At 37.8% G+C, this 26,758-nt stretch overlaps 4 protein-coding genes and 1 long non-coding RNA gene across 5 annotated transcripts in view; 2 read left to right on the top strand and 3 right to left on the bottom strand.

Moving 5' to 3' along the window:
- Nucleotides 1–5,345: 5,345 nt before the first annotated feature.
- LOC132908935 (uncharacterized) lies at nt 5,346–9,763 on the bottom strand. Its single transcript, XM_060963399.1, has 3 exons — nt 8,951–9,763; nt 8,274–8,526; nt 5,346–6,918 (listed from the first exon to the last, which is right to left on the bottom strand). The coding sequence occupies exons 1-3, from the start codon at nt 8,963–8,965 to the stop codon at nt 6,422–6,424; spliced, it is 765 nt and encodes a 254-aa protein (XP_060819382.1). The 5' UTR covers nt 8,966–9,763; the 3' UTR covers nt 5,346–6,421.
- A 794-nt stretch (nt 9,764–10,557) lies between these two features.
- Nucleotides 10,558–14,772, top strand: LOC132908933 (tetra-peptide repeat homeobox protein 1-like). Its single transcript, XM_060963398.1, has 4 exons — nt 10,558–11,090; nt 12,788–12,984; nt 13,089–13,311; nt 13,650–14,772. The coding sequence occupies exons 1-4, from the start codon at nt 11,076–11,078 to the stop codon at nt 14,058–14,060; spliced, it is 846 nt and encodes a 281-aa protein (XP_060819381.1). The 5' UTR covers nt 10,558–11,075; the 3' UTR covers nt 14,061–14,772.
- Nucleotides 11,334–12,604, bottom strand: LOC132908937 (uncharacterized). The gene is made up of 3 exons (XR_009658463.1): nt 12,155–12,604; nt 11,939–12,035; nt 11,334–11,841 (listed from the first exon to the last, which is right to left on the bottom strand). It is a non-coding gene; the product is annotated as an uncharacterized LOC132908937 (long non-coding RNA).
- A 325-nt stretch (nt 14,773–15,097) lies between the features above and the next one.
- LOC132908930 (zinc finger and BTB domain-containing protein 17-like) lies at nt 15,098–18,152 on the top strand. The gene is made up of 2 exons (XM_060963393.1): nt 15,098–15,369; nt 15,567–18,152. The coding sequence occupies exon 2, from the start codon at nt 15,605–15,607 to the stop codon at nt 17,147–17,149; it is 1,545 nt and encodes a 514-aa protein (XP_060819376.1). The 5' UTR covers nt 15,098–15,369; nt 15,567–15,604; the 3' UTR covers nt 17,150–18,152.
- Nucleotides 17,844–26,758, bottom strand: part of LOC132908931 (actin-histidine N-methyltransferase) — a 26,214-nt gene continuing 17,299 nt past the window's right edge. The window contains exons 4-7 of the mRNA XM_060963394.1: nt 20,390–20,504; nt 19,671–19,823; nt 18,939–19,262; nt 17,844–18,828 (exon numbers count right to left, since the gene is read on the bottom strand). Coding sequence (XP_060819377.1) covers nt 18,703–18,828; nt 18,939–19,262; nt 19,671–19,823; nt 20,390–20,504 — 718 coding nt within the window. The 3' untranslated portion in view covers nt 17,844–18,702. The remainder of the gene's footprint in view (nt 18,829–18,938; nt 19,263–19,670; nt 19,824–20,389; nt 20,505–26,758) is intronic.

The following is a 26,758-nucleotide window of genomic DNA, read 5'->3' as shown; positions in this document are numbered from 1 at the left end:
GGTCGGTGAACTTCATTCAGAGTCTGTTGACGACATTATCAGCGAATACGACTTTCTGACTTTTGATTTTGCCTCGTGAAAGAAGTCGAGTTGGTCGGTGAACTTCATTCAGAGTATGTTGACGACATTGTCAGCGAATACGACTTTCTGACTTTTGATTTTGCCTCGTGAAAGAAGTCGAGTTGCTCGGTGAACTTCATTCAGAGTCTGTTGATATTATCAGCGAATTTCGACTTTCTGACTTTTCATTTTGCCTCTTGAAGGAAGTCCAGTTGGTTAGTGAACTTCATTCAGAGTCTGTTGACGACATTATCAGCGAATTTCGACTTTCTGACTTTTGATTTTGCCTCGTGAAAAAAGTCGAGTTGGTCGGTGAACTTCATTCAGAGTCTGTTGACGACATTATCAGCGAATACGACTTTCTGACTTTTCATTTTGCCTCTTGAAGGAAGTCCAGTTGGTTAGTGAACTTCATTCAGAGTCTGTTGACGACATTGTCAGCGAATACGATTTTCTGACTTTTGATTTTGCCTCGTGAAAGAAGTCGAATTGGTCGGTGAACTTCATTCAGAGTCTGTTAATGAGATTATCAGCGAATACGACTTTCTGACTTTTGATTTTGCCTCGTGAAAGAAGTCGAATTGGTCGGTGAACTTCATTCAGAGTCTGTTAACGAGATTATCAGCGAGTTTCGATTTGCGAAGAGACATCGTCAATTACATCGAACAATTTTATCGAACGTTAAAATTACCGATCGTTTTGTTTCTAAACTTTGTGACGTGATATACGAAGGAAGAAAAATTATTCTTCTTCTGTATTTTCTTATGCTGCGTCCAAATTGACCGAAACTGTCCTCGAGATCCTTCGTCTTCCATACAACGACGAGGTATTACGAAATTCGATATTTTTGCTTAGTTAATGGTTATACAATGTATAAGAAAGTCAACCTGACAATGATGCGCATGATTGTAAAAGTGAACGATAAATACAGAAATACGTTTGACTCGGTGAAACAATGAAAGCGTGTGATGCTAACAATAGCGCGATATCTTCGAAACATTTTGAAATTATTACGCAACGCTGAAATTATTAAGACACGCTTTATGCATCATTCGACAAGATATCGTCTTTCACGCGATACATTCCGTGTAAGAAATAAACTACGGTCGAATAAATTAATTACGCGCGTTACTAAACAGCGTGTTATATCGTTACGCGTAAAACCATTGCTTTTCTTGCGTTTTCAATTTTATTTTTCAGGCGAACCTTCTTCTCAGGTTCTTTAGCAGCTTGACCTTGAAATTGTTCCTTTTAAACGAAACATAAAATTGTAGCTAAGAATTGACAAAATTAAATCTCTCAGCTATCAATCTCTCTCTATCTGCAAATATCAATTTCCAACAGATTCGACGTTGAGTCGTTGAGACGTCCACAGGATCGATTTTGTAATAAAAGGATTTCTACGGAATAAAAGTTTGAAATTAAAACAATTTTTCTAGTAAAACTGTACGCTTTGTCGCTCTTGTCCGTAACGCCAGTGAGAGATTTAAATTTTCGACCAGTTTGACGTTAGAAAATATTATTCTTGACCAAAGGAATTGAAATTTAAACGTCGCGTAAATTCTGTTATAAATTCATTTAGACGTTCTCCGACATTGAATTTCGTCAAAATTTAAATTTCCCGTCGATGTACTGGATTTAAGCGTAACAGAACGTGCGATTGTCGTATAACGGAACGCTTTTATAGATTTGCACCTGTGTACGACACTACGTTGTTCTTTGGTGTCAAGTGTAACGCCTATCGAGCGTGAAGGTGCAGAAGAATGTATTAAATATGAGCGTTCTATAGTTAACTGTTAGTGGAACACGCTGGAATTGCAAAGTTTTACGTGTGCAACTTATAATACAAAACGATGCATATTTACCATGTTTAACCGAACTGTTGTATCCGTTTAATTATTTTACTTTATGCTAATGCCATTTAACGCCTATATACGATAGTTTGTCGAATAAATAATGGTGAATTTTAATTGTTACTTTCGCTATCGTTACATCGTATATATATAGAATAGAGTAGCTTAATTGCAATTTTAAAGGAATTATTATTCTACTTATTCCATCGTTCCTTCTTTCCGTTATTCTATCTGTATTATAATTATGCATAGGATCCTAAACATCGTCGATATATATACAATGTATTTATCATAATTTTAAGTAATTAAACGATCAAACGATATTCGCTTACAAATGTCTATAAAATCATCTCGGTAATAATTTATGCGAGTCATTTAGTTTTATGACTCAACACATAGAGCAAGTAAATACGATCCTTTGCTGTATATTAAATCTCAGTTATTAGCAAGCTAAATGACGTCTTTTCCAATCAAGCGCTAGATTAATCTGCATATATTTACGTAAACGTTTACAAATGTGTTTCGTTGCCTATTATTACATTTGTGACACGTAACGACACGTTTTATTTCCTTTCCGATACGTTTCAACTGTCTATTTCGATTCTATTCTGCCGCAAAGAAATCCCTCGGCTTTGCCATACTTTGAAAGTAATAATCATGTAAGAAAAATAATAACAATCGTATATCAAATTTTACGTCTATCGCAAGACGATTCTTTCGCGATCAGATATTGCTTTCCTTGATATGCATTTGCTTGATTTAAGGATAGCCGCAACAGCAGAGTTTCGGATCAGAAACTCGACGTATCGTCGAAACTGTTAATTAACAATGTTGTAAAACGTTGGAATTAAATCGCACGAAGAATCGAAGGATTTCACGCGAGTATCTTTTTCACGGATCACGCGAAGACTTACTTTTCAGTATTTTAAACCGACAGTCTTTTGACTTCGATGATTCAAGCTTTTTTTCGTCTTATAGGAAATGATACGCTAGATCGATCGATGCGTCATAAGCACTTCTACATAACTCGTTTTTTTGTAATAAAAGTTTCCATCGCCTGAACTATAATTACACTTGAAGAGAAACAAATACTATGGAGAATACACGTTAAGACTATCAACTTCGAAGATGAATATCTTCACTAGCTACTAAGGCTAGCTTCTCTAAAAATGGAACCCTGTTTAGGTGACACGTCGAACAACGTATGGTGAGAACTTCAAGAAAATCGCAGGAAAGCGAATCTACGCTACAAATATCTTCGACCGAAGTCAGCGAGCAAAGGCACTTCGATTTCTCAGCGATTCATACATTGGCCAAGAACACGCATAATCTATCAATCGCCAGTGGGCAAAAGACAAGGCCAAAAACGCAATGTTTTTATTCTTGACTTTCGTCTTATCTTAGCTCCAAGAATCAACCCCTAAATCTTTTTACGCCCTGAACACCCTGTATAGCGTCCTATTCGCATAGCCTCATATAGCGCACCTTGCGCGGAATTACCTGACCTTTACCGATAGACAGAACGATATATACGTGTTAAGACTATCAACTTCGAAGATGAATATCTTCACTGGCTACTAAGGCTAGCTTCTTTAAAAATGAAACCCTGTTTAGGTGATACGTCGAACAACGTATGGTGAAAACTTCAAGAAAATCGCAGGAAAGCGAATCTACGCTACAAATATCTTCGACCGAAGTTAGCGAGCAAAGGCACTTCGATTTCTCAGCGATTTATACATTAGCCAAGAACACGCATAATCTTTCAATCGCCAGTAGGCAAAAGACAAGGCCAAAAACGTGATCTTTTTATTCTTGACTTTCGTCTTATCTTAGCTCCAAGAATCAACCCCTAAATCTTTTTACGCCCTGAACACCCTGTATAGCGTCCTATTCGCATGGCCTCATATAGCGCACCTTACGCGGAATTACCTGACCTTTACCGATAGACAGAACGATATATGCGCGTTTTACACATTTAGGTGCGACTTTACGATAATCCATTTGAATTCTACGTGTAAGAAAGTGGCAGTGCCAAGGACGCGCGATTATATTTTATTAATGTCGTTGTCAATTTCTAACGTCATATACACCCTCGTTCGTAAGCGGATATTAAGATGCCTCGTCTTACCAACTGGCCTTATTCGGAACGCAATGGTCTTAGTACTCTGACTACTGTTATCAACGTTTTAGAAGCTCGAGCTAAAAAAATATTACAATGAAAGCGACAATGAATTCGTCCCGCGTCTTATACTTAGACGGTTTGAGACGCGAACGGAATATAATTCAACGCAGCTCGATGTATTGAAAATTTCTCTCAACCATTTACCAGTATAAAGGAATATTTATGTAGAATACACGAGTAATTGGAAGAATATTACGTCTACGTTGTATTTTGTTGCTTGTAATTGTCTTCGTATTGTTGTTGTTGAAATGCGGATCAATGAGAAATATTCGAGTACAAGCGACAATAAATTATTCTCACAACTTACATTTAGATTTATTTACATTTAAATTTCTCAGATTTATCGATACGAAATATTTATGTAGAGTACATAAATAATTAAGAGAATATTACGTCTACGTTGTACTTTGTCGCTTGTAGTTGTCTTCGTATCATTGTTGTTGAAATACGGATCAATGAGAATATCCCAGTACAAGCGACAATAAATTATTCTCGCGTTTTATATTTAGATTTATTTGCATTTAAATTTCTCAGATTTATCGATACGAAATATTTATGTAGAGAACATAAATAATTAAGAAAATATTACGTCTATTTTGTATTTTGTCGCTTGTAATTGTCTTCGTATTGTTGTTGTTGAAATACGGAGCGACAGAAGAAGGTAGAATTACAAGAAGACGCGTGTAAACGGTGTGAACAGTGAACAGTGTGAACAGTGTGAACCGTGCGAACAGTGTGAACAGTGTGAACAGAAATGTGTGTGAACAGTCGCATCTCCAATGTGGCGATAGAGAATACGTAAAAAATGTAGGAAAAAGAAATTTAGTTTGATTACATATGATTATCGATGAGATTGTTAATATAAATTCGGATATGTGAATTGTTTACGGATGGAGGAATAAAAGAAATTAATATATTTCCATATGGAACCTGCACGAATCTCATTGATAATTTACTTAAAGTGAATCGTGAATAAACAAACTTTCAAACTACATATCCTACATGTCTAAATACGTTAGTCGATGGAGATTGCTTGCTTGACATTTCAACGTGACTAAAGGATTAATCTATGCAAAATTATCGCGAAAGAAATCCTCGTACAGGAAAGTTTCTAAGCTCTAACTTTCTTCTTCGTGCAAGGTCGCTACAAATCAAGCGAATCGTACTTTCTAAGGGAGAACTTTATTAATCCTCGCTTGTACAACTACAAACGTATAAAAAAAAAGAAAAAGAAGAAAAGACTGTTAATATAAAGATCCTTAACGGTATTAAATTTCGTTTATGTAACAACAAATAAACGTATTAAAGATTCATCGATACAAAAATTCTTGGCAGTGTCAGTGCGTAGTAATATGTACACCATTCACACGATTCGCTCTTCCTAAGGTTTTAACAACGATTATTATACTATTGGAATGGACTAGTGTCAGAAAATTCGAAACGACGATCAGCCAAAATAACGTTGGAAAAAGTCATTTGACGCTTAACTGGTCTCGTTAGATTAGAAATGGTCGTAGTAGTTTCGCTTGGATCGTTTAATTTTACTTTGTGTTATACGCGATAAAAATTATCGATAAATCTTTAGCGTATAAAATTAAACGATCTGAACGAAATTCTAGCGGCCACTTGTACAATACAACGATATTAATTAAGAGTTGACGCAAGAGCTACCAACGCGGTGAAAACAACTGGTTTGTAATTTAAAAACGAAAATTACTCCAATTTTTCCAAGATTTTCTCTAGTTTTTCTCTATAGATTCTTTATACAGTTTCTCGTATAACTCTCCGTAGCTCCTTCTTATTATAAACTCCAGCAAGGTCATTTCAAATTTTGTACCAAATACGCTGCTGGTGTTGTAAATTTTTGCCAAAAACCCGTCGTTTTTCTCACTTCGGTCGGTGTGTTAACAACAGTCGGTGTATTATTAAGGGTCGATAGATTCGATGCTTAGAAATCGTCGGTGGTAAGACTTGGAGAAACGTACCGCGTTAATCTGCGCTCCAAACAGAGTTATTTCTATGAACGTAATTAAAAAGAGTAGAGACTCGTTACGCCTGTCACAACTGACGTAAGAAATACTCTGCTCTGGATATTTTACATATTTTTGTACAATGTATCCATTCTGTGCATTTGTGCATACTCAAATGGCCCTAAACGTCTACGTACCCCGCAATCTAATTCTAACATCTGAGACGAGAAACGGCCAAAGTGTTAAATCGATGAAACGATGGCAAACTTCTCAACGCCATCGTATACCATCGTCGACCGCCAGTAGCTCCAACGTAGAAAATTTTGGTTAACCGACAGAGATATCTCGAGGAAACCTTACTTGAACCATCCATGCGTCTTGTGAGCATGAACAGCAACGGGTACTGGATAAGGTTTGGGAACGTGGTAAGGCACTGCCACGTGAACAGGATAGGGCCTGTCCACGTGGACCACCTTCTCGTACGGAACCGGATACGGTTTGGGTACTGGAACAGGAACGGCCACTGGTCGATCCACTGGCACGTGAACTGGCCTGTCGAACGGTACTGGCACTGGTCTATCGACGTGCACGATCTTCTCCACGTGGACCGGATACGGTTTGGGCACGGGAACAGCCACCGGCACGGGAACAGGACGATCCACAGGAACTGGAACCGCTCGATCGACTGGCACAGGCACCGCCACGTGCTTCGTCACGGGAACTGCGACTGGAACCGGATGTGGCACTGGCTGAGGCACGGCGACTGGAACCGGATGCGGTACCGGCTGAGGCACCGCGACTGGAAACGGTTGCGGCTGTGGAATCGGCTGAGGCACCGGTACTGGAACTGCGGCTGTTGAAACAAAGAAGAGATTTCAGTTTGGTCAGTTGTTTGGCGTTTTCTTGCGACCAGACGCGATCCAGCTCCGTTTCTGGATTTCGGATATCGGTTATACTCGCGTCGATATCCGGACGCAACTAAATTGCGCTACCTCTACATTCGCTGGTTTGTACGAGAATTGAGACGGCAATTGAGAACTCAATGCGTCAACGTATCGACGAATTGAATTAGTAAATTAAATATTTACGCAGCTCTGTACGACTCGGTGCATCGTGGTCTTTGGATATTTCGTTCGTCGGAACGCCATGAGCGCGAATATTTATCCGCGATGACTATGACCTTTTTTTTTTTTTTTTCGTGGAGGAAACCTTCATAGGCGCCCCGCGCCCTCCGGGGAGAGGGCGCCGGATAGTGCCGGATTCGTACCGGCTAAAACCTCCACGGTGATCATCCCGACGTTTGGTAAAGGTACCCCGGGGTCTCTCGCGAATTGCTACCGGGGGGCACCCCTCGTCGTCTTCTCCCTGTGCGATGACTATGGCCTGAGAATGGAATTTGAACATCGTGTTGCGAGAGGATGCATTTGTCGCAGCTTGAAAATACGCATTTAATTGTACGATAAGTTTCTAACGTGTAAAGCAGCTTGAAAATACCTATGTATAGAAATAACAAAATATTTAACGCGCTAAATTGCACCAAGTGTGCTAAATATCGCACGATCAAATGAAACGGTTACAGAGAGACAGAGGAAGAACACGTAGGAAATGCCTCTCGTCGTCTATTCTAATTCGTATTCGACGTTTAAATTCCATCGATTGCTCAAAGCTACCTTCTAAACAACGAATGGTGTCGCTAATGATCTTTTCTTTCATAATTTCGACACACGCTTTTACCGTTGCTCAAGGGCGTTATCAAGAATTTCTCTTTGACGATGGTAGATCCCATTTCGGACATGGACTTAGCAATGGTAATAACGCGATCGGATTTCTTATCATTAATCGCTTATTGCACCAGCGTTTCTCTCACGAATGGTCGATGATAAAAGTAAAGATATTGCGAGCATGCCGATCTACGCAAATTTCTTGCTTCCGCGATATTTTTAGAAAAACGAAGCTAACCATCGGTTTTCCAAAATACGTGTCATTTTGTATCTCGTCGATAAACGTTCAACCGCGTGACATGAATATGACAAATAAATTGGATACTTTGTAATGTGTCTACCTGTATCGATTATTATACTTTGTGTTAATTAATTTCAAATCAATGATTCCTATATCTTACTCTAATTTGTAGTTAATATCGTGATCAGCGTGTCGTTAATTTTCAATATAATTAAAACACAGTAAACTAGTGGATAAAGTACTAACGAGCTGCGTGCGCTACAGGTAGCGGTGGCGGAGGTGCTACAGGCGCGATCACGGACTCCAAGTGTCCACCCACGTCCGGAAGAGAAGGCTCGAAGACAGGCGCCGGTTCAGGATGACCGTACGGATGATCGGGCACGCCATATTCCAAATTTACGAGTCCTCTCTTGTCGTGTCTCTTCGACGCAACAGGCTTGGTCTTCTCGTGCTTATCGACGATAATCGCTGCACTGACCGCCAGGAACAACGACAAGACCTGCGAACGAACGGGATATCGTGTGAATGGCGAACGTAGAACGTAGAAGTGAGAAAAATAAAGAGGAAAGTTTTGTTCTATTTTACGAACACAATAAGCTCATACATAATTCGCGGAAGTATATAAACTGAAACTTCACTGTTGATAGAAAAATCGTTCAAATCACAGGACACGTCTCACCAACGGTCGAACAACAATCCACGGAAGCTACGCAATCCTTCGATCACTTATTCGCAGTTAATTCAACCACCAAGTACTTTATCACCGTCCAAAACCAATTTTGTCGTTTTACAAAATAACAACGAAACACAGTGGCAGTAGAAACGAATAAAATTCCAAGGACGATAAAAGTAAATAAACTAAAAAATAGACAAAGGATAAATGGAAGAAAAGAGAGAAAAGTAAAGAACGAACGAAACAATACCAAAATAATCTTCATGATCGATCCTCGAGACGCTGCCTAAATCCTAGCTCGCAACTACGAGGCCGAAGGAAAACTGCGTTTGCTCGCTATCGGTGACCCCCATAAGTATTTATAGGGCATGCACAGGTGACACATCGCGATAGGAAGGAACCATCGTTGTCTTGGTTCGAACTCAATGGACTTTCGCTGCGTCCAATCCTGGGTGATGGCCAAATAGCGGTCGTGACCGCTTTTCTTTCGTTTACACATAACGAGCATGACTATGTGCATAACACGGGACGAGACGGTATCATCCGTCGTTCGCATATTGGAACGAACGTGAACAATTTCGCGTGACGAAGTATCCGTCCTCGAGATCGTTCGGATAGCCGGGCAACGGCTAGGTGAAAATTGTCTACGTGAACATTCAAATTAATAAGAATAGCGATGCGCCGAATCGTGACACGGTTCTATAGCAACCTGGTTATGCGGTTGGAGCGTAGTTTCGTGACATTTTTCTTTCATATCCTGGCGGAAGCGTGGCTGCGCTCGTAGACAAAAGGGAATACAAATGTGTGTTTCACGTAAGCGTGAGACGTGCGTTAGAAAAATAGCTTTGCGTTATAGCTGAACGTGCGTTAGAAAAATAGCTTTGCGTTATAGCTGAACGTGCGTATCGTGGAACGATTCGACGAGTTTAGTTCGTAAGAACGATTCGATCGCTAACGAGGATTATTCAAAGAGAGTTACAGCGATGATACAAGTCGGATGTAAGGTTCGTTTGTTCAAGGCGTTATCTGCAAGCGGACAAATGGAATTTGAAAATTCGTCGCGTACGGAATAAGCTCGTTCGTACACAGAGCTGTTTTTATTTAATAATTAATTCGGTACCGTGTGAACAATTACTCGTTAAAAATGAATGTAACTAGTGATAAAAGTTAATCAAATAGTAAATAATTTCCTTCGTACAAGCATATCGATTTGACTTGAGACCTTGTACTTGACGAAACAACGACTTGCTCGGTTAACTGAAAGTTAATCGAAGTTGTCTAACTTGACCGTCAGGTATTTCGTCATTGTAGGGCCAATACGTACGTACTACGAGCCTGTTACGCGCTCACCGGCGTTCATAACGATGAATAATGGATGAAAGGTAGTGGCCGGCATTAGAAGTAGCTCGTACGTATTAGAAAATGAAAGTTAAGAAAGTTCGCGGATGCGGCCAACGCGGAAACAAACCAGCGACACTGGTGCAAGAAACGGACCAGCCGGTTTCGTTGATCTCGTTGGCCGAGTAAAGGCGACAGCTCCGCGTTACAGAAACCGAAGAATGCTATGCGTTCACCGATTCTAAATCGTGACACGAATTGCGATTCGCTCAATTTCAACAAGCTTTATGTATTTTTACGACCGTACGAAGATCGCGTCGATGAAACGATTTCATACGCTGAGAACATACGCTGCTGCTTATAAGTATTAAAACTCGAAGATCGCAGAGAAATTTTTCTATCGTTTGCGTAGCAGCGATTTCTTCAAACGGAATTTTATTTTCGATAGGCTGTCGATCAATCCTACGACGTATAGTTGCGTCTCTCCGTCTTTCAACCGTGTTAACAGTGTGTTGCGCTTTGTTGAGGCGCGACGTTTCGTGGACGTTCCGGTTCGCTTTCTCAGGGCAGACCTGCAAGGAGAACAAGAGAATTACGAGATTGAAAACCGCAGGATCACAAATATTCCATCCGATCATCGTGAAAGTTTGATATCTAAAAAGTAGATCTAAAGTCTACAACGAAACTTGCGTCGGTCAAGGTATCTTCTTATTTAATTTTGGAAAAACCCGCGGTCTAGTGATAAACGTTTCGATTCGACGAAACACTTGGAGCGAAGATACGAGATCAGTGCTACGCGTGGCCATCGTATACAGCGTCAACGTGAGCCAGATTCGTTATAGTAAGTATTTAACCACTTTCTTCACCGGAAATACAAAACTCGCCGATCAACAAGGTCGAGTTCCTGATCCTATCAAAGACGGGAACCTGACTTGGACCATCCGGAACTATCGATCTGTTTACCTCGACAAACAGCGAATATATAAAGCTAACGCTTTTCTCGATTTGACGAACAGTTCCTCCTCAACGAGACCGCGATGTCTATGATCTCGGTAAGAAACATAAATCAGCAAGTACCATAAGTAAACCGCGGATATTTACGCACTTATACGAAATACATAATACATTATATATAATGTGTATACATAGACGTGTAAAAATGTACAGAATACGCATAATATGCAAAAATACATAAAATATCTAAAGCGCTTATTATAATATTTAATGATCTCTAATCTCCAAGTAAATTCTAGTTTCTTAGTAACGTCTAATCGTGATACGACAAAATCTTTAATTGGCGATCTATTCGTCGAACTATTATCTCTGTAAGGCTATATAATCTGATATATTATATCGTATGCATGAGTGTTAACTCCTTCGCGCCGAATACAACGCTGATATTTATATTTAATTAAAAAATAGAACCTAGATAAGAGATCTAGTTCTCCCACCGAATATTATAACGAGTATTTCGCATTGAATATTTTATATACAGAATTTAGTGAAGAATCGTGATACGTCTCTTCGAAAAAATCGACCATAAAGTTACGTTACGTGCACTTGAAAAGTAACGACAGTCGAGTGGACGGAATTTCATAGTTGATTTTCTTGAAAACGGTGGCTTGTATCGGCAATTGTCGTCATTCTACATTTTCCACTTACTTTTCTTGGGAGAATCACCGCCTTTTGACTTGCATCACGATTTTCGGTACACCCTGTATGTTACTCATACGTGTAATTTATATAATTCATAATTATATATAATCTAAAATCCTTGCAAACAGAGCAGTCAGTCATTTCAATCTGTAAATGCAATTATCTCAAAGAATTGCTGGTTATTCGAAACATGTTTCAAACAGAACTCGTAATTTAGTACAAGATAGTAATTTAGTACAATTACCTTTTTCGTACAATCCATTGTACATCATGTAGCATTGAGAGGTGCAATTCGTAATACGTGTACTCGGCATAAAGTTCCAGAAACGTTTCTCGGTCCTCTAATTGTTATTATTTATTTATTTTTTATTAATGATAAATAGTCATTAATTACCACAAATTAAATTATGTAAGTAAGTACAGTCACTACGTGACTCGTTAATATTTTATATCTACGTACCTACAGGTGTCTACGTGTGCGTATAAAGTACGTATAGGTGTTATAACACGTGTTACAGTGATTATACAATTAGCGTTGTCGACTACGATGTTTTACTGGATTCTGCTTTCATGATGAAACATAGGACTTCGTTAGTTTCTTCTGCTCTTTCTAACCTTCCACATTGTGATCGTCAAATATTCGCAACAATGTTTAGAACAATTTACTTTAACTCACTTTGCTATCCTCTTTGCTTAAAAAAAGATCAGAAACGTTTGAGACCGATCAGTAAACACAAACACGTCCGGTGAATCGTGATTCTTTGATCATTCCTGGATCCGAGCCAAGTACGCTAAGAAATCCGCAACACTGTGCTAAACAGGCGTGATAGATTCGTGGTAACAGCGAGCCAACCATTTCCTGTCATTCGACGGTTCAAACGATCAAACTAAGTTAAAATTATTAAACGAATCGATAAATTTGGAATTATTTGATTTTTCAGTTGGTAAGTTAGATATCTCTAAATATGTGAGAAGAATTTGCGTTGAAGTTGTGTTGTCAAGAAGTGTAAAAATACAAAGCACGAGGAAAGAGAATTGGATTAACTTTATAAATACAACTATAAAGTAATTTTGTAAAAACATTGAATTTCAGCTGTTCCTAATACTTTGCTGTGGCTACGCGCTAACTGCAGAAACAAACGATACAAAACAAAGTAAACGGGGGATACCAGAAGCTGGCGGATGGGTTGGAATACCAAGTTCTCATGGGTACGGCCATGGACAACCATGGTTAGGTGATCCAGGTTGGAAAGGGCTCAAATTTCCACCCTTTAACTTAGCTCACGGAGGGTAATGATATCGTAACTTTGTAATTCATATTTTTAACTTTCGATTGGAATCATCTCTGACTTGAAATCTCTGGAATGATGATGCTTATGTTTTGTGATTGATAGATTGCATGGCGGATTATCATACGGCAGAGTACCTGCTATCCCTTTACCAATCGGGGGGGCCGATTTGTTGAAAACGTTTCCAGTATACATAACGAAACACGTGGTTCTGGAAAGACCAGTTCCTGTTCCACAGCCAGTTTACATCGAGAAACCGTATCACGTGCCAGTTCCGATCGAAAAGATCATTCACAAACCGGTCCCGGTTCCCATTCCGATACACGAGGTAAGGAAACGTCCCTAAATTTTTTTACCTGACGCTTCGTTTTCCAAACGATATCGACAACATTTTCGTTCTATATTCGCTTAACAATCTTTTTGAAATTCTATATTTTACCCTATATTTTCGAAACGTGGTATGAATAAATTTTATTCTATATTTTCGGCTTATTCTTACCTCTCCGGTTGTACTACAGTTTCGAAATCACTCTGTATGCTATTGTCCAACGAAAGGTTAACCTTTGTAATTCCTCCTATACGGTCCACATTCCATCTAACTACTTTCATTCACAGAAATTACCTCTCGAAACAGGTAATTCATCTTTGAAATCTACTTATCCATAGCCAGTTCCGGTCCCGGTGGAACGCCCAATTGCAATACCGGTGAAGCACCCCGTGGCTGTGCCAGTACAACAACCGTATCCAGTACCGGTAAAGCAAGCGTTTCCAATACCGGTCCCGGTTCCAGTTCCGATTCCGGTCCATCCAGCTCCGATCCCGCTGATTGGCGCTGGTCCGGTTGGCTCACCGGCATACGACGGTAGAGGTTATGGCGGCGGTCACTTTTATCCCGTGTTGCATGGCCACGGGCTGCATGGCCATCCGTTGCCCGCGCAGTTCGTTCATGGTTTTGGCGCCGGTTTTGGACACGGTTTCGGCCATGAGTACGGTCACGGCCACGGTTACGACTATCCACATGCGTACGCTGCCGACTTCGGTCATGGACACGAACACAAAAAGCGAAGCAAGAATTGAAGCGCCGATTCTCAAGAGAGAGGCTCTTTAACCCCTTAACTTTTTCGCGACGAATTTTCTTCCGACGATAAAACCAATAATAATTTGTACTGTAGTATACATTGAACTAGATAAAACATATCTTTGAAACTGGGATATATAGTCCCAGTTAGTCTTTGAGATCAGTTTCCTTCAATTTCAAAATGATAGATAGAATGTTTTAATTAACATAATTCAAAAGGGTAGAATGTATTAATATTCGATTGTTACAGTGAACTGAGACTTATTAATATATAATTAACTTGAAGGAATTGTATATGGAAGTTTAAAAAATAAGTGTTATTGCATTTGTTAAAAACTCCAAGTTTTGTTAATTTAATATAGTACTTTTATATAAGTATTCTGTAGAAGAGTAAGGGCTTGTAGATAATATGTCTCATGTAGTTATATACATTGACACGTAATTAAGTAACAATATCGAAGATTATAATTTATAATTTTAGAGTCAAGATAGAAAAGTTTTTGTTATAGTTAAAGAAAAATATTTGTCAACTTACTGTTCTATTTGTTGGTTCTATCCCTCTTGCTTTTCGACATACACACTGTCGAGGTACACACGCATTTAACATTTAAGTACAATGTAGTACCAATAATTTTGTATATTACAATGATTTTATATGATAATTTTGTAATGATACAAGTACCGATGTTAAAAATATATTAATTTCTCGTACGTGTTCTAATAAATCTCCGAGCCCTCCTATATACCTCCTCTATATCTGCATACAGTTACATACATGGCTTATTCCTGTGACAGTGTCTCTCAATTATACATTCTACGCGTATAAGGTACGCGGAGTTGTATATCGCATTTCAATATAACTTAATAAAATTTCATTACTAGAAATAATTCATCAGATTATACGTAAAGAGCAGAAATTTTCGACGTAATCGTAACAGGTATTTCAAGTAGTCTTTCTTTACCTCGAATAAATGTCATAGAACAAAAGAAATTCAACGAAGAGAAGTTGAGAGATACTTTTCGTGTCACCATCGGCAGGTCATCGGTTGGACGCGAACTGAGACGTCCTGTCAATTTTGTGTAATCAGAAAACAGCTGATCAAAGTTATTCAAGTGTGAATAATAATGAGAACTTCGAAACTTACGAGTTTCGCGTGGAATTTTGGAAATTAAATGACGAATTCACGTTATGGCACATACTTTTTTTGTCCGTCTTTTGATACGTCTTTAAAGAATTCCACGCAGATACAAATCGATGTTTGCACCGCAAAGAGCGTCGTAAGGAGGGGCCACGTTAAATGTCCACATGTAAGTACAGTTTGTTTACTTGATCATTAACAACGACTGTTTAAAGATTTGATTTAATCATCGTTCATTTACGATTGAGCTGTTTAAAAGAGAAAGATGCGGTGCATAAAATGGAAACTAAGGTTATGTTTCATCTTTAAGAACTCTCCGTGTAAACAGTTTATAAGCAGAGTAATGTCTAATTTTATGTGTTGCAGTAATTAAGTACAAATCATAGGATTTTTATAAACGCAAAATGCTAACGCTAGAGGACTCAGAATGCAAAGATTTTTCAAAAACCGCAATGGAAGATGAAGAAACTAACGGGAGAAGAAACGATGAAGAAAGCTATGAAAAAGATAAATATCCAATATCGAATGGAGAAATATTAAGAACAGCGCTCCTTTCCGCGGAAGATGATGATGATGACATTGGATCTCAAGAAGACGACGTGTCCTCCGAACTTTTGTCCATTGAAAATGATTCAGAATCCACTGTTAGCGATTGGGATGACTTGAGAACGGATTCACCTTTGTCGTACGTTACTTCTGTACCTAATAATAAGGAGTTTATAATAATAACGCAGTTGGAATCGGACAATGCATTAATGACAAAGAAATTAAATAACGAACGCTCTTTGGCTAACAAAAAGTCTAAATCTCGACATCGTTCTAAGCGACATAATAAAGTATTATTGTTGAGAAAACTGATACCGAAGCATGAACCAATAGTTGAAATAAAAGAGGAAGAACATTCGATCATTTCTACCGACGTAGACGAACGTGTGCCAGCCATGGAAGAAATAGATTACGAAGAGTCTTCTATGGACCAGCAAAATATTCTAGATTCCAAAGATAACGCTGGCTGGTTACAAAGCTTCAGACCTTTGCCGCTATATTACACTGAAAGTGGTAAACCTTATTTAAAATGTCCAGCATGTGGTGCAATGTTTTTCACTTCAAACTCATTCCAAAAACATTTATATTCGCATGTGTACAAGGAAGATGATACTTTTGTATGTTCATTTTGTAATTACACAAATACAGAGCCTGGTATGCTATTTAATCATCTATCTAAACATCAGGACCAATGTGAGTTTTGTAACGAAAACTTAATGCGTAAAAATAATTTCGAAAAACATTGGGACATACGAGCATCGAACTTCACTATGAAAAGAGATCATCGAGGAAGATTCGTATGTACTCTCTGCAAACTAGTATTTGATTTGTTACCACAGTTAGAAAAGCATTGGTTTAAGCATGCATGTAAAAGAGAAAGAACTTATCAATGTAAGGAATGTAGTGGATTATACGAAAGCAGAGAGACCCTAAATAATCATAAATGCATGAAGTGTCCTGTTTGTGGTAAAGTTTATGATAGTTTGCATCGATTAAAAGCGCATACAATGTGGACAAAGCATAACTTAAAGTGTCCAATTTGTTCTTACGAATTTATTCTCGCTATGGACCATGAAAAGCATTTAGCGTTACATAGACAAACATATAGTTCTATGAAAGATTACGAGTATTGCTTGCAGGCAACAGATGGGAAGACATTCCAGTGTAATCTTTGTGACAAAATATTTTATGCCTTACCTTCTTTAGTCTTGCATCTTCAGGAGGATCACGACATAGTAAATGTCAAGAAGGAAGTAAAAGATGATTGCAACGAAGAGCAAAAGGAAGAATCAGTCAGAGATATGATACTTCGCGAATTAAGAAACGAGTCTGCAAATTATACTAGTGGAAATAATAATGTATCCTTAGCAAACAATAAAATCGAACTGCAGAACGCACTATAAGTATAAATTGTAACGTTTAGATAACGGGTATAAAAGTAAGTCGTACAAGGTCTGAAGACGATTGCTAAAAATTATTCATAATAACGAAACGTGCCGTTGCTATAAGTCACTTTGTAGTATATATTAAACACAATTAAATACGACTGGCAACAAATAATTTATAAATTATCGATAAATGCATTCGATCATATCTGATCAAAAAGTTCTAAAATAAACTCGCCTCTCTTTCTCTCGAGAATAAACATATATCTGTATATTTTTTTAGCAATCATGTAAAATACAGGATTATCACACTCACCTCTACTCGACATACTCATATAATCACAAAGTAAATGATATTACTTTAAAAAGTATAATTAAGACCCTCGTGTAACTCCTCCGATAATAAATAGAACTTTTTCGATCAGATAGTAAAGATAACTTTTTAGCATTTTATTAAAGTAATGTAATCACGTCGTGAATTTTCTATGTTTTGTATTAGAAGAGAAATGTAACGTTAAGTTATCATGACATTTGCATTTGGCTGTATCATGTCTGCCCCGATGTATTGAAAAAAGCAATACACAGAGCTATCAGTCCTGCTGTAGCAATCTCTAATTAATTATTATTCTACCTTATTATCCTTTGTTATACGCGATTGAACTGGTTTATATATAGCGTTTATTTAAATACATTGATATATTTTTTTTCATATATGTATGTATAGTTACCATTCACATAAGCGTACTGCCTTCAATTGTATCTTAAATATAATCGCATAAAATCTCGGGGATAAACATGATACAATACAACTTTTAATGGCTGAAAAGTATCTGGAACTCGCTGTTTGTCTTACTTTTATGCGTACTATTAGAATTCGATACAATTATCGACAAATCTTACGGTGTATTAATCATTTGTAAGTCTGACTTTTGTAGGCCTGTGTAACACCGCACAATAGCTTACATAAAGAATTAGATCTCTTAACTATCTCCTTTGAAAAATAAATATCCATGAATAGTAACATTTCGTTTGTACATGTTATTTTTCTTTCTTTCTTTTTTTTTCTTTCTTTCTCTCTCTTTCTTTCTTTATCAAAGCTAAAATAAGAGTATTATATTTGTAATTTCTTGTGATCAGAGATCAGAGTTCGATCAGCACATAAATGAAAAGTTATATTTCGATAAGGAAACATCGATATTATTTTTAAAAACGATGTTGTACCGACGAAGCTCTCATCTCTCGAAAGCAAGACTTACGTTATTGTGGAACATGCAATTATTTTGCACTGTATACTTGTTAATACACATAGATATATAGTTTGTTCAATTTTTTATATACTTTAATGTATTTTACACCATTTGCTCCCTTTTCTATCTATCCTTCATCGTTTTGCACGTTATTATATATATATAGACGTTCGGTCATTCGTCAAATGATGTGTTAAATTATCCATCATTTTGGAACAAGTTACAGTTAAATCAGATCCATATAAATTATATTCCATTGTAAGAGTCTTATTTAAATAAAAATAAAAATTTGATTTCATCGATAGATGATTAAAATTCAGATTCTTAAGCTTTGATCCATTGTTCCACGTATTCGAGCGCGCCTTGAAGAATTCTCTTCTCCGTTACCCTTAACTGAATGGCTAACTTCTTAATTCGCGGCAACGTGGTCTCGAGCAATTGCAGATCTTCCTATAAAAAGAGAAAAAAGAGGAAACGCGTTAAAACGGAAAGAATTGCAATTTTTATGCCGCCACAGCGGTCGCCTCGTATTTCAAGCCGGTGTCTTATTTCACTTTCACCTTCAGAGTCGTCGGGTAATTAGCAATTAACAGCTGCAGCCTAGTAAGCAAAAATTTTTTGACATTCTCCTCGACAACAGTTTCCAGTGCGCAGTCCATGTGCTTCAAATCGTTAACGCGATCCGACTGGATCCAATGCACCAGTTCCTCTTTGCGCATACTGAATACTCTAAGAAACGCCAACAGCGTATCCGAGATCGGTTCCGTTCCTCGTTTCAATAGAAATTCCCCAACCGCTGGCAGATCTAACTTATTTAACAGTTCTACGCGTTCCTTTTGGAGAGGATCAGCTTTGCTGATCCCAAGTCGTAATTTGAAGCCATCCTGCAAGAACAAAAAGATAAATATTATTTACTTAATCTCTTGAGCAAGAAATAAATGCAAAATGTTTCTTTCTCTATGAGTAAATTGTTTGCTTATTAGTCGGTGAAATTGTCTCTATTATATTTATTCGTTATTTATGATAGAAATAATATGTTAATATAATTATGTTATTATTTCTTGTAATATAATATTATTTTAATTGATATAATTACGTTTACTGTAGACAAAACATAATAAATAAAGCCGTGAAAAGAAGCTAATACTTTGAGAAACCTAATACATAATAAAGAAATAATTTAAAAAGGCTATTCGTTAAAAAATTTGCCAATTATGGTACGGGCATATAGGACTTGCAACATGGTAGAACGACGATAATTAGGGTAATTTTGAACGATAGCAGACACGTACCTGTTCGTTATCCATATAAACAAATCCCGAGTGTACAAAGAAATCGGAATTCGTTCTGGGCCCGTAGCTAATAAATATTTGCTCTGCTTTCTTGAAATCTCTCAAAGCGTAGCATTCGCAGCAGTTTAACGTCGCATTGAAATCCGTGGTGATCTGAAACGATACCGGGCAATATAGGGAACTGTCCATATCGCTGCTACGTATCCGACTGTTGTCTTATTTTTGACAAAATGTATGACAATCTCAAGATTACGAATAAATCGAACCGCTATGTACAATAGGATATCTTTAATTGTTCAGTCTTAATAAATAATTAATAAAACCATTTAAGTTATCCGACAATATTCTCGTCCTCAGATTCGTCAATTTCTGAATTAATATTTGGATTAAGAGAAAGAATCGAATCTCTCAACGTGTAAACCTTTTTTCCATTTCAAAAAGATAAAACGATTACATTTTTTTATAATTAACAACGAAGCGGATATGATACATGTTTAACGAGATATAAAATTATGTGTATATACAATTTGTGTACGTGCATACATGCAGACGAAATAAGTAACGTATCTCTATGACGATAGTATAGGTTATGCTCGTATATCACGCGTCGAATCACCTATTCGATAATGTACTGAAAATATTAATAATAATGGGTATGTCACGTCTGGATACTTCCGTACGATAGTGTACACGTATAAAACACGAATAAATAAACTCACTTTGCTGCTCTCGTGATTGCACATGTCCCACATTGGGATCAAAGCGTGGATCATGAGTGTACCGTCCTTGCTGGGAATTATATTTTGCCTCGTCATTACCGTAGAAACTGCCCAGCTGTAACATTAAAATAGATTGAAAGAATTGTAAAATGAAGATTTTCTGCTCGAATATTACGATTTTTCTATTTCATCGTCCCGATATTCGTTAGAATTATTCCCGTCGCGTAAATCTGCATTCACTCGAAACGCAGAATTTCTAATGCGACAACCAATCGCGATCATATTTTCTACTTGCTTCTGGATTAACTTAAAACATGCGCGAGTTGTTTCATCCTTGAACAGGATAGCGATAAAGACTGTTTGAGCGTCGATGAACGTATTTCTTTGCTGTTTTTTTCTTTTCTTTTTGCTGTCGAGCAGCGTATAATTCACGTGGCCCACATAGCTGAAGTTTCTCGCGGCAGACCACGTGTTAAACGTTCTAACGAATACACACTCTACTTTTCGATGCCCCGTGTGTATTTTTGTATCATCATACGCGCTTTGTACAATTTCGTCCTTCTAAATCTCCCATAGACGCGTCACCTGTTCGTGCCATTTCTCTGTCGAACTATCGACGGTGTGTACAGATATATTGATAACTATCGTGACACCCTGTATATTCAGACATCGTATTAACCACGGAAGCGGTCCTCAGGCGCGTGCAAGTAACTTTCGCCTTCGTGAGAGGCACGCTAGGTGGCGAAGCCACGCACACGCAGCAGCTGTATCTACTTTTCGGGCAAGAACTTGACCCACAAATCCGGAAATGGAAGTAAAAGAAGATTCATCGCCATCGTTCTCGTCGTCCTCGTCACCGTCGTCGTCGTCGTCGTGGTTCCCGTCGACTTTCTCTCTCTCTGGGGAAACGCTGACTGCGAATCCGCTCAAATAAAAATACCGTTTACAAGGAGAAATATCGAACACCTTGTATGGAAGTGCTGAATCCGAGACAAAGCCTCGTAAAATGGTAAGGAAAGCGGGGAAAGAAAATTAAGGGGAGAGAGAAAGAGAGAGAAAAAGAATAGATCCAAACATTTAGTCGCTTTCTAAGGCGAGATACACGCGTTTACGCGAAACGTAAATTCGCCGGTTTAGATGTTTTTATGGATCCTCGAAGCGACCACGTCGTTTCTAGATCAATTTCTATCGTTACATCGAACTGACGGGAGAAAAATGAATTTTACTTTTACTGTTTTCTCTTTTAGAAACGAGGCGAAGAGTCGAAGAATGCTTGGCAAATGAACGATACTTGGAGATAAAACTTGGTGGTAAAAGAGCGAGAATGGAAGGTGGAATAAAAGCGCGGAGGAAAGCGGGTAATGGTGGAGGGGGAGAGGATGTAAACGGAAGTGACCTTGGGAGTTGTTGGACATTGAGACATGGCGTATACATAGAAAAATGATTAGGAGGGGCGTACCAAAGGACAAAACGTAGAATCGAAGTAAAAATTGGTAGAAAGTAATGGGAGAAATGAAGTGGTAAGGAAGATGTATACCTTATAACATATTCTAGGTCATTGCTTAAAATGGACGACTCTACAAATGTATCTCAAGTGCTTTAAGAAACATTTAATTTCAGTAACTTTAATTTTGTATACACAGAATGGGTCACAAAATTCTAACGTGTAGAGTAGCCTTAAGTTTTGTGTGGCAAGTATGTTTATGTAAAAATATGTAAAAATTTTGTGTAAAACTAAGCGAGAAGGAACATTTAGTGCGGAAGAACGAGTTAAATAGCACTGTAAGCTATTACATTGCCTGCTACTACGTTTTTGTCATAAATACAACTATCTAATTAATTAACCTGAAAAAGGCAAATCAAGATTCTCTTTCTTCTTCGAAACGTTCACGTAAAAAGATATTACGACACAAAAAAAAAAAAATCGATAATTGTAAAAAGGAATCAATATTTCGTTATAATATTTATTCGAGTACTCTGTTCTATTAAAAAATTTGGCACGCGTAAAGAAATATCAGAGTGGAATATAGAAAAGATGAATATTCCCTACGATGTTCCAAGCTTTTATATCTACACACATGCTATTTTCTCTCTTTTTTTTTTTTATTGGATTTTTCTCTTTTCGTTGACGATGTTCACGCCAACGCGATCGTACAGATGCTTTCTCGTTTAGACTTGTCTAGGTGGTCACAGTTGGACAAAAGTGGGCATTTTACGAGACAAATGAAAGCTCCGATCGCGTTGTCGAGATCGTTCTGCTTGTCGCGTGGCTATTAGATTACTTCCTCTTACGTAAAAGGAGGAAATCTGGCTCCAAAAGCGGATTTTACGATCAACAAATATGGTACGGATATATGGTGGCTGGCAAAGAGAAGTTTCTGCTCAAGATGTAATTTCACTCGTCATTGTCCAAAGAAACAAAACTATTTTTTCGCGATTTCTCTATCGTCTCGTCCCACTCGATCTCTCGCGTGCAGCCAATTCGATTTGCTAGTTTGTCTACGATGGATCAAGTACGCGACGAAACGTACGAAAGAGAAGTTACAGGAACGAAAGCAAAGCTACGAGAGAAAACCTACGAAAGAAAAGCCAGAGAAAGAGTACGAGAGAGAGAAAAAAAAAAAAAGAAACGCTGATCCGATGAAAAAGAAACTCATCATTGTCGCGAGAGAATTAACGTTCCTCGTGGTAGTAGCTTTTTTATTTCCACTACTTTAGCAGCGAGCACAATAAATAATGCATCGCGAATAGGTCACCAACGTAAAAGAAGGGTAATACGATTCAGCAAATCAGCTGGGAAACTGGAAGCGAGCAGACACGTTTACGTGATAATAGAAAATTATATATCCTGTGGAAAAAGAACGGGAAAAGGGAACGAACGCTCGCTTCTCGTGCGTACCGTACCGAGCAGATAATCCGTATGAAAGTTTCAGCCTCGTGTGAAAGTGCGCGCGGCTCCTCTCTCGTTTTACGACTCCGGAGCACACTCTTACCAGCCACGACACATCGTCTTCTTCGTCCAAATCCATCAACGAGATATCGCATTCATAATAAGTCGAAAATACCGAACAAACTTTTTACCCACGATGCTTCGTTTGCGAGAAAATCGAGTTTGAAAATTTGCCAAGTAAGTACTTGGACTTGGCTCGTTCAGAACGAAACGGAAGTAAAAAATGGACGGGAGGTTAAACTGCGTGTAAAAATAAGTAAAAAACATGGGATGCAATTTTATCGTAAGATGCTTAGTCTTCGAGAAAAATATATTTGAAAATGCGTGCGCTGAGCCAGTTTTTAATTGAACACGCTCCAACACGTATAACGCGTCAAGTTCGATTAACTTCGACGATTCGTGTTACGAGAACGATTATGCTCGAGGAAGATGTCTTGCAAACGAGAATGGGACAAAAGATAATGTCTGAAAATTTCTCGTGTCCTCAACCTCACCGCTCGGAGTTTCCACTCCTTGTTTCAACGTATTTCCCACAACTTTGGTAGCAAATCTGTTTCTCCATCTCCAATTTGTTTCCTCGAATCTTTTGGAAATTTTAGCTCGTTGTCTCTTTCCCATTGTCGGAGTTCGAACGTAGCACGCTGAATTATATAAATCTATTTTTTTTTGTTCCAATGTCTCGACGTATTAAAATCAGCGATTAAAGATATTACAATTATCGGAATTAACAACTATTTCATAAATGTCGATTAATTTACGTGCTGAAAGAATTCGCTTTGAAATCTCAATAAAAGAGATTTACTTCGCGGCAATTCGCTGTCTTTCATGTTTATTACTTATCAAATAAATCCAACTGGTTAAAGTATATCAAGCTGCACCGCCGTAATAGACATTGCGCAACTGTTAATGCCATCCACGATGGACGAGCAAGAAATTGACACTCTCTTCGGTGGGAATGCTCGTCGAGCATCGTACTGTTTTATGAGTACAAGTCTACTCGGAGAATATAAAACAGCGATAAATAACCTACCATAACGATGAGATCGATACACCAAACTTGATATTTACATTTCTCTACGTAACGTTAGATAATAGATAAACGTTAGACTGGCATTACCATCTACATGGAAATCTCACGTTATTTGAAAAATTACGACTTAAACGTTTACGAGAAATATATACGCGAGGAACGCTATAAATCAGGCGTGTAAAAGTTTTCCAGTGAAAAATGAAAACAGATTCTGAGAGGGAAAGATCGTATTTTGATTTTCGAATCCCCCATAAGATAAATAAATTATAAAATATAATATAGAACGAATATCGAAGTTACAATGTAATTACGTTGAATTGTTATACGACGATTGATTCTTTCTAACGATCCATAATTCACGAATTATTAATTAACACTTTACCGACCGCTAGCGATTCGATAGCATACTCACGTCCGACCGGCAGCTCAGGCGCAGATTCTCCTTGGCGCCGGCTCTGTTTCGGTTCAGACTCTCCAATACCATTCTTTTCGTTCATCGCGAACGGTAAGTTTCTCAAATTGGTATAAAACTGTGGGAGCTTACAAAGCAACGCAATTGACGCGACTGAGCAAGGTACCTTAGTACTAAATAACAAATTACTGCTTAAATAATGAGAAAGATCGTCGGCGACAAAAAGCCGATTAATAGGCTATCGATCGGTAAGGTGTTAAGTATGAAATAAATGTGTTTAATTTCGGCAAAATTGAGTTGAAATTTTAACGCGTTATAAATATCAGGATAGATACGATAGATTGCATTATCGATAATCGACGAGAAGAAATTTTTCTGAAACAAGCTCTAGAAGGATTAGAAAAAGAGAAAAGATCGAGAAAAAAGAAATTCAGAATAGAAGTGGTCAGCATACAGAAGTAAAATAGGAAGTAAACATTCTAATGGAACAACGCTATATACAAACACGTTATTCTATATATAGCTGGTTTTCATTAAGCAACGGAAATATTCACATGCATAAGACATTGCGTAAAACAATCGTGACATCGCTAAACGAGACAAAAAAAATTATTCAACGAATAAATTAATTTCAATCGATTTCAACGAATGTTCCTTTATCGTTTGTTATTCTAAGTTTGCTTGACCGTATCGTAGTTGAACTTCAAACAAGATTAATAATAAGACAATTACAAAGTACAGCTTGATTATAGAAATTAATTTGTAACTGTAGGTAAGTGATACGAAACGAACAATTAGTCAACGAAGAATAACGAACGAATAGCCTTCTCTCCATCTTTCTCTTCCCTTTTTTCCATAAAGAATATTCTTCTCTCGAATCTATCTTGCAAATTTCGCATTCAACTAAACAGCAAAGTTTAACATGGTCTAGTAACATCTGGATACGAACATGTTCTAAATACTCGTCTAAATAAACGAACTACCTATTTAGTGTAACTCGTAAGTACAAATTCTACAACGTTACCTACCGCGTAGTTTTGTATCCTCTGGTCCAAAGCAAATTCGTGGGACAAAAGAAATTTATTTATTAAATCAATGGTTACGCTCCAACGATTACGCCTACATACAGCTATTTGTCGACTGAATCTTCAATTTTGCGTGTGTTCATTGTGGCACGAATAAATGGAATGAATGAATTGGTCCAGCGAACGATTAGTTTAAAGTAAGAACGAACGATGTAAACGTCTGCGAACGTCGAGACAGGTAGACGAATAAAGGAGATTGTTTTTAGCGTTGCCAAGATGGCGCGCGTTCTATTGGCTTGGCAGCTAAGTGATCGTGGATTTTGTCCATACCACCTAGTGACAAAATCCGCAATCACTTAATTGCTAACCTAATACTTGCATACGAAATGTACAAATTTAGACAGAGGATTTCCATTGGCGAATAGAAAAGTTTCTAACGTAGAAGCGTTCGAATACTTTCGTCAGCCTGCGTAGTAGAACTACAAAATATATTTTTCCTATTAGGCTGTGACGTACCAGGGGAAATAGGTGCAAGATACGTTGAATAGGTTAAGTCGAAGTCGAGATCTGTGCGAAGTTTACTTTTGGCTTTAATTCTACTTTAGCGAGATTATAAGGACGTACGAAGATAAATTTTGCGCCAAGAACAGTATACGAGATGAGATAAGGTATTGCGACAAGACATAAATAATTAAATAAATAATCTTTCGCTCTTGGAAACTACAAAAACGCAGAAAATCTGCGACCTTTGCTCTGAATAATAATTGCAAATTAAATTAAATTGTATTTGATACAAGGACTATCGCTATTTTTTTAAGCTCGTAGTTCTAATTTCTGAACAACGTTCTAGAAATTATTCGATTATACGAGTTAGATGATTCAGCCTGTACGCGACGACCAATGAACGAAGAAGCGTCGCGTCGGTTAATTAAAAAGGAAAACGCGACAAAAG

Source organism: Bombus pascuorum, chromosome 7, assembly GCF_905332965.1.
Source record: "Bombus pascuorum chromosome 7, iyBomPasc1.1, whole genome shotgun sequence".
NCBI lineage: Eukaryota > Metazoa > Arthropoda > Insecta > Hymenoptera > Apidae > Bombus > Bombus pascuorum.
Note: the sequence above shows the minus strand (reverse complement) of the source record. Positions and strands in the feature narration are given on the sequence as shown.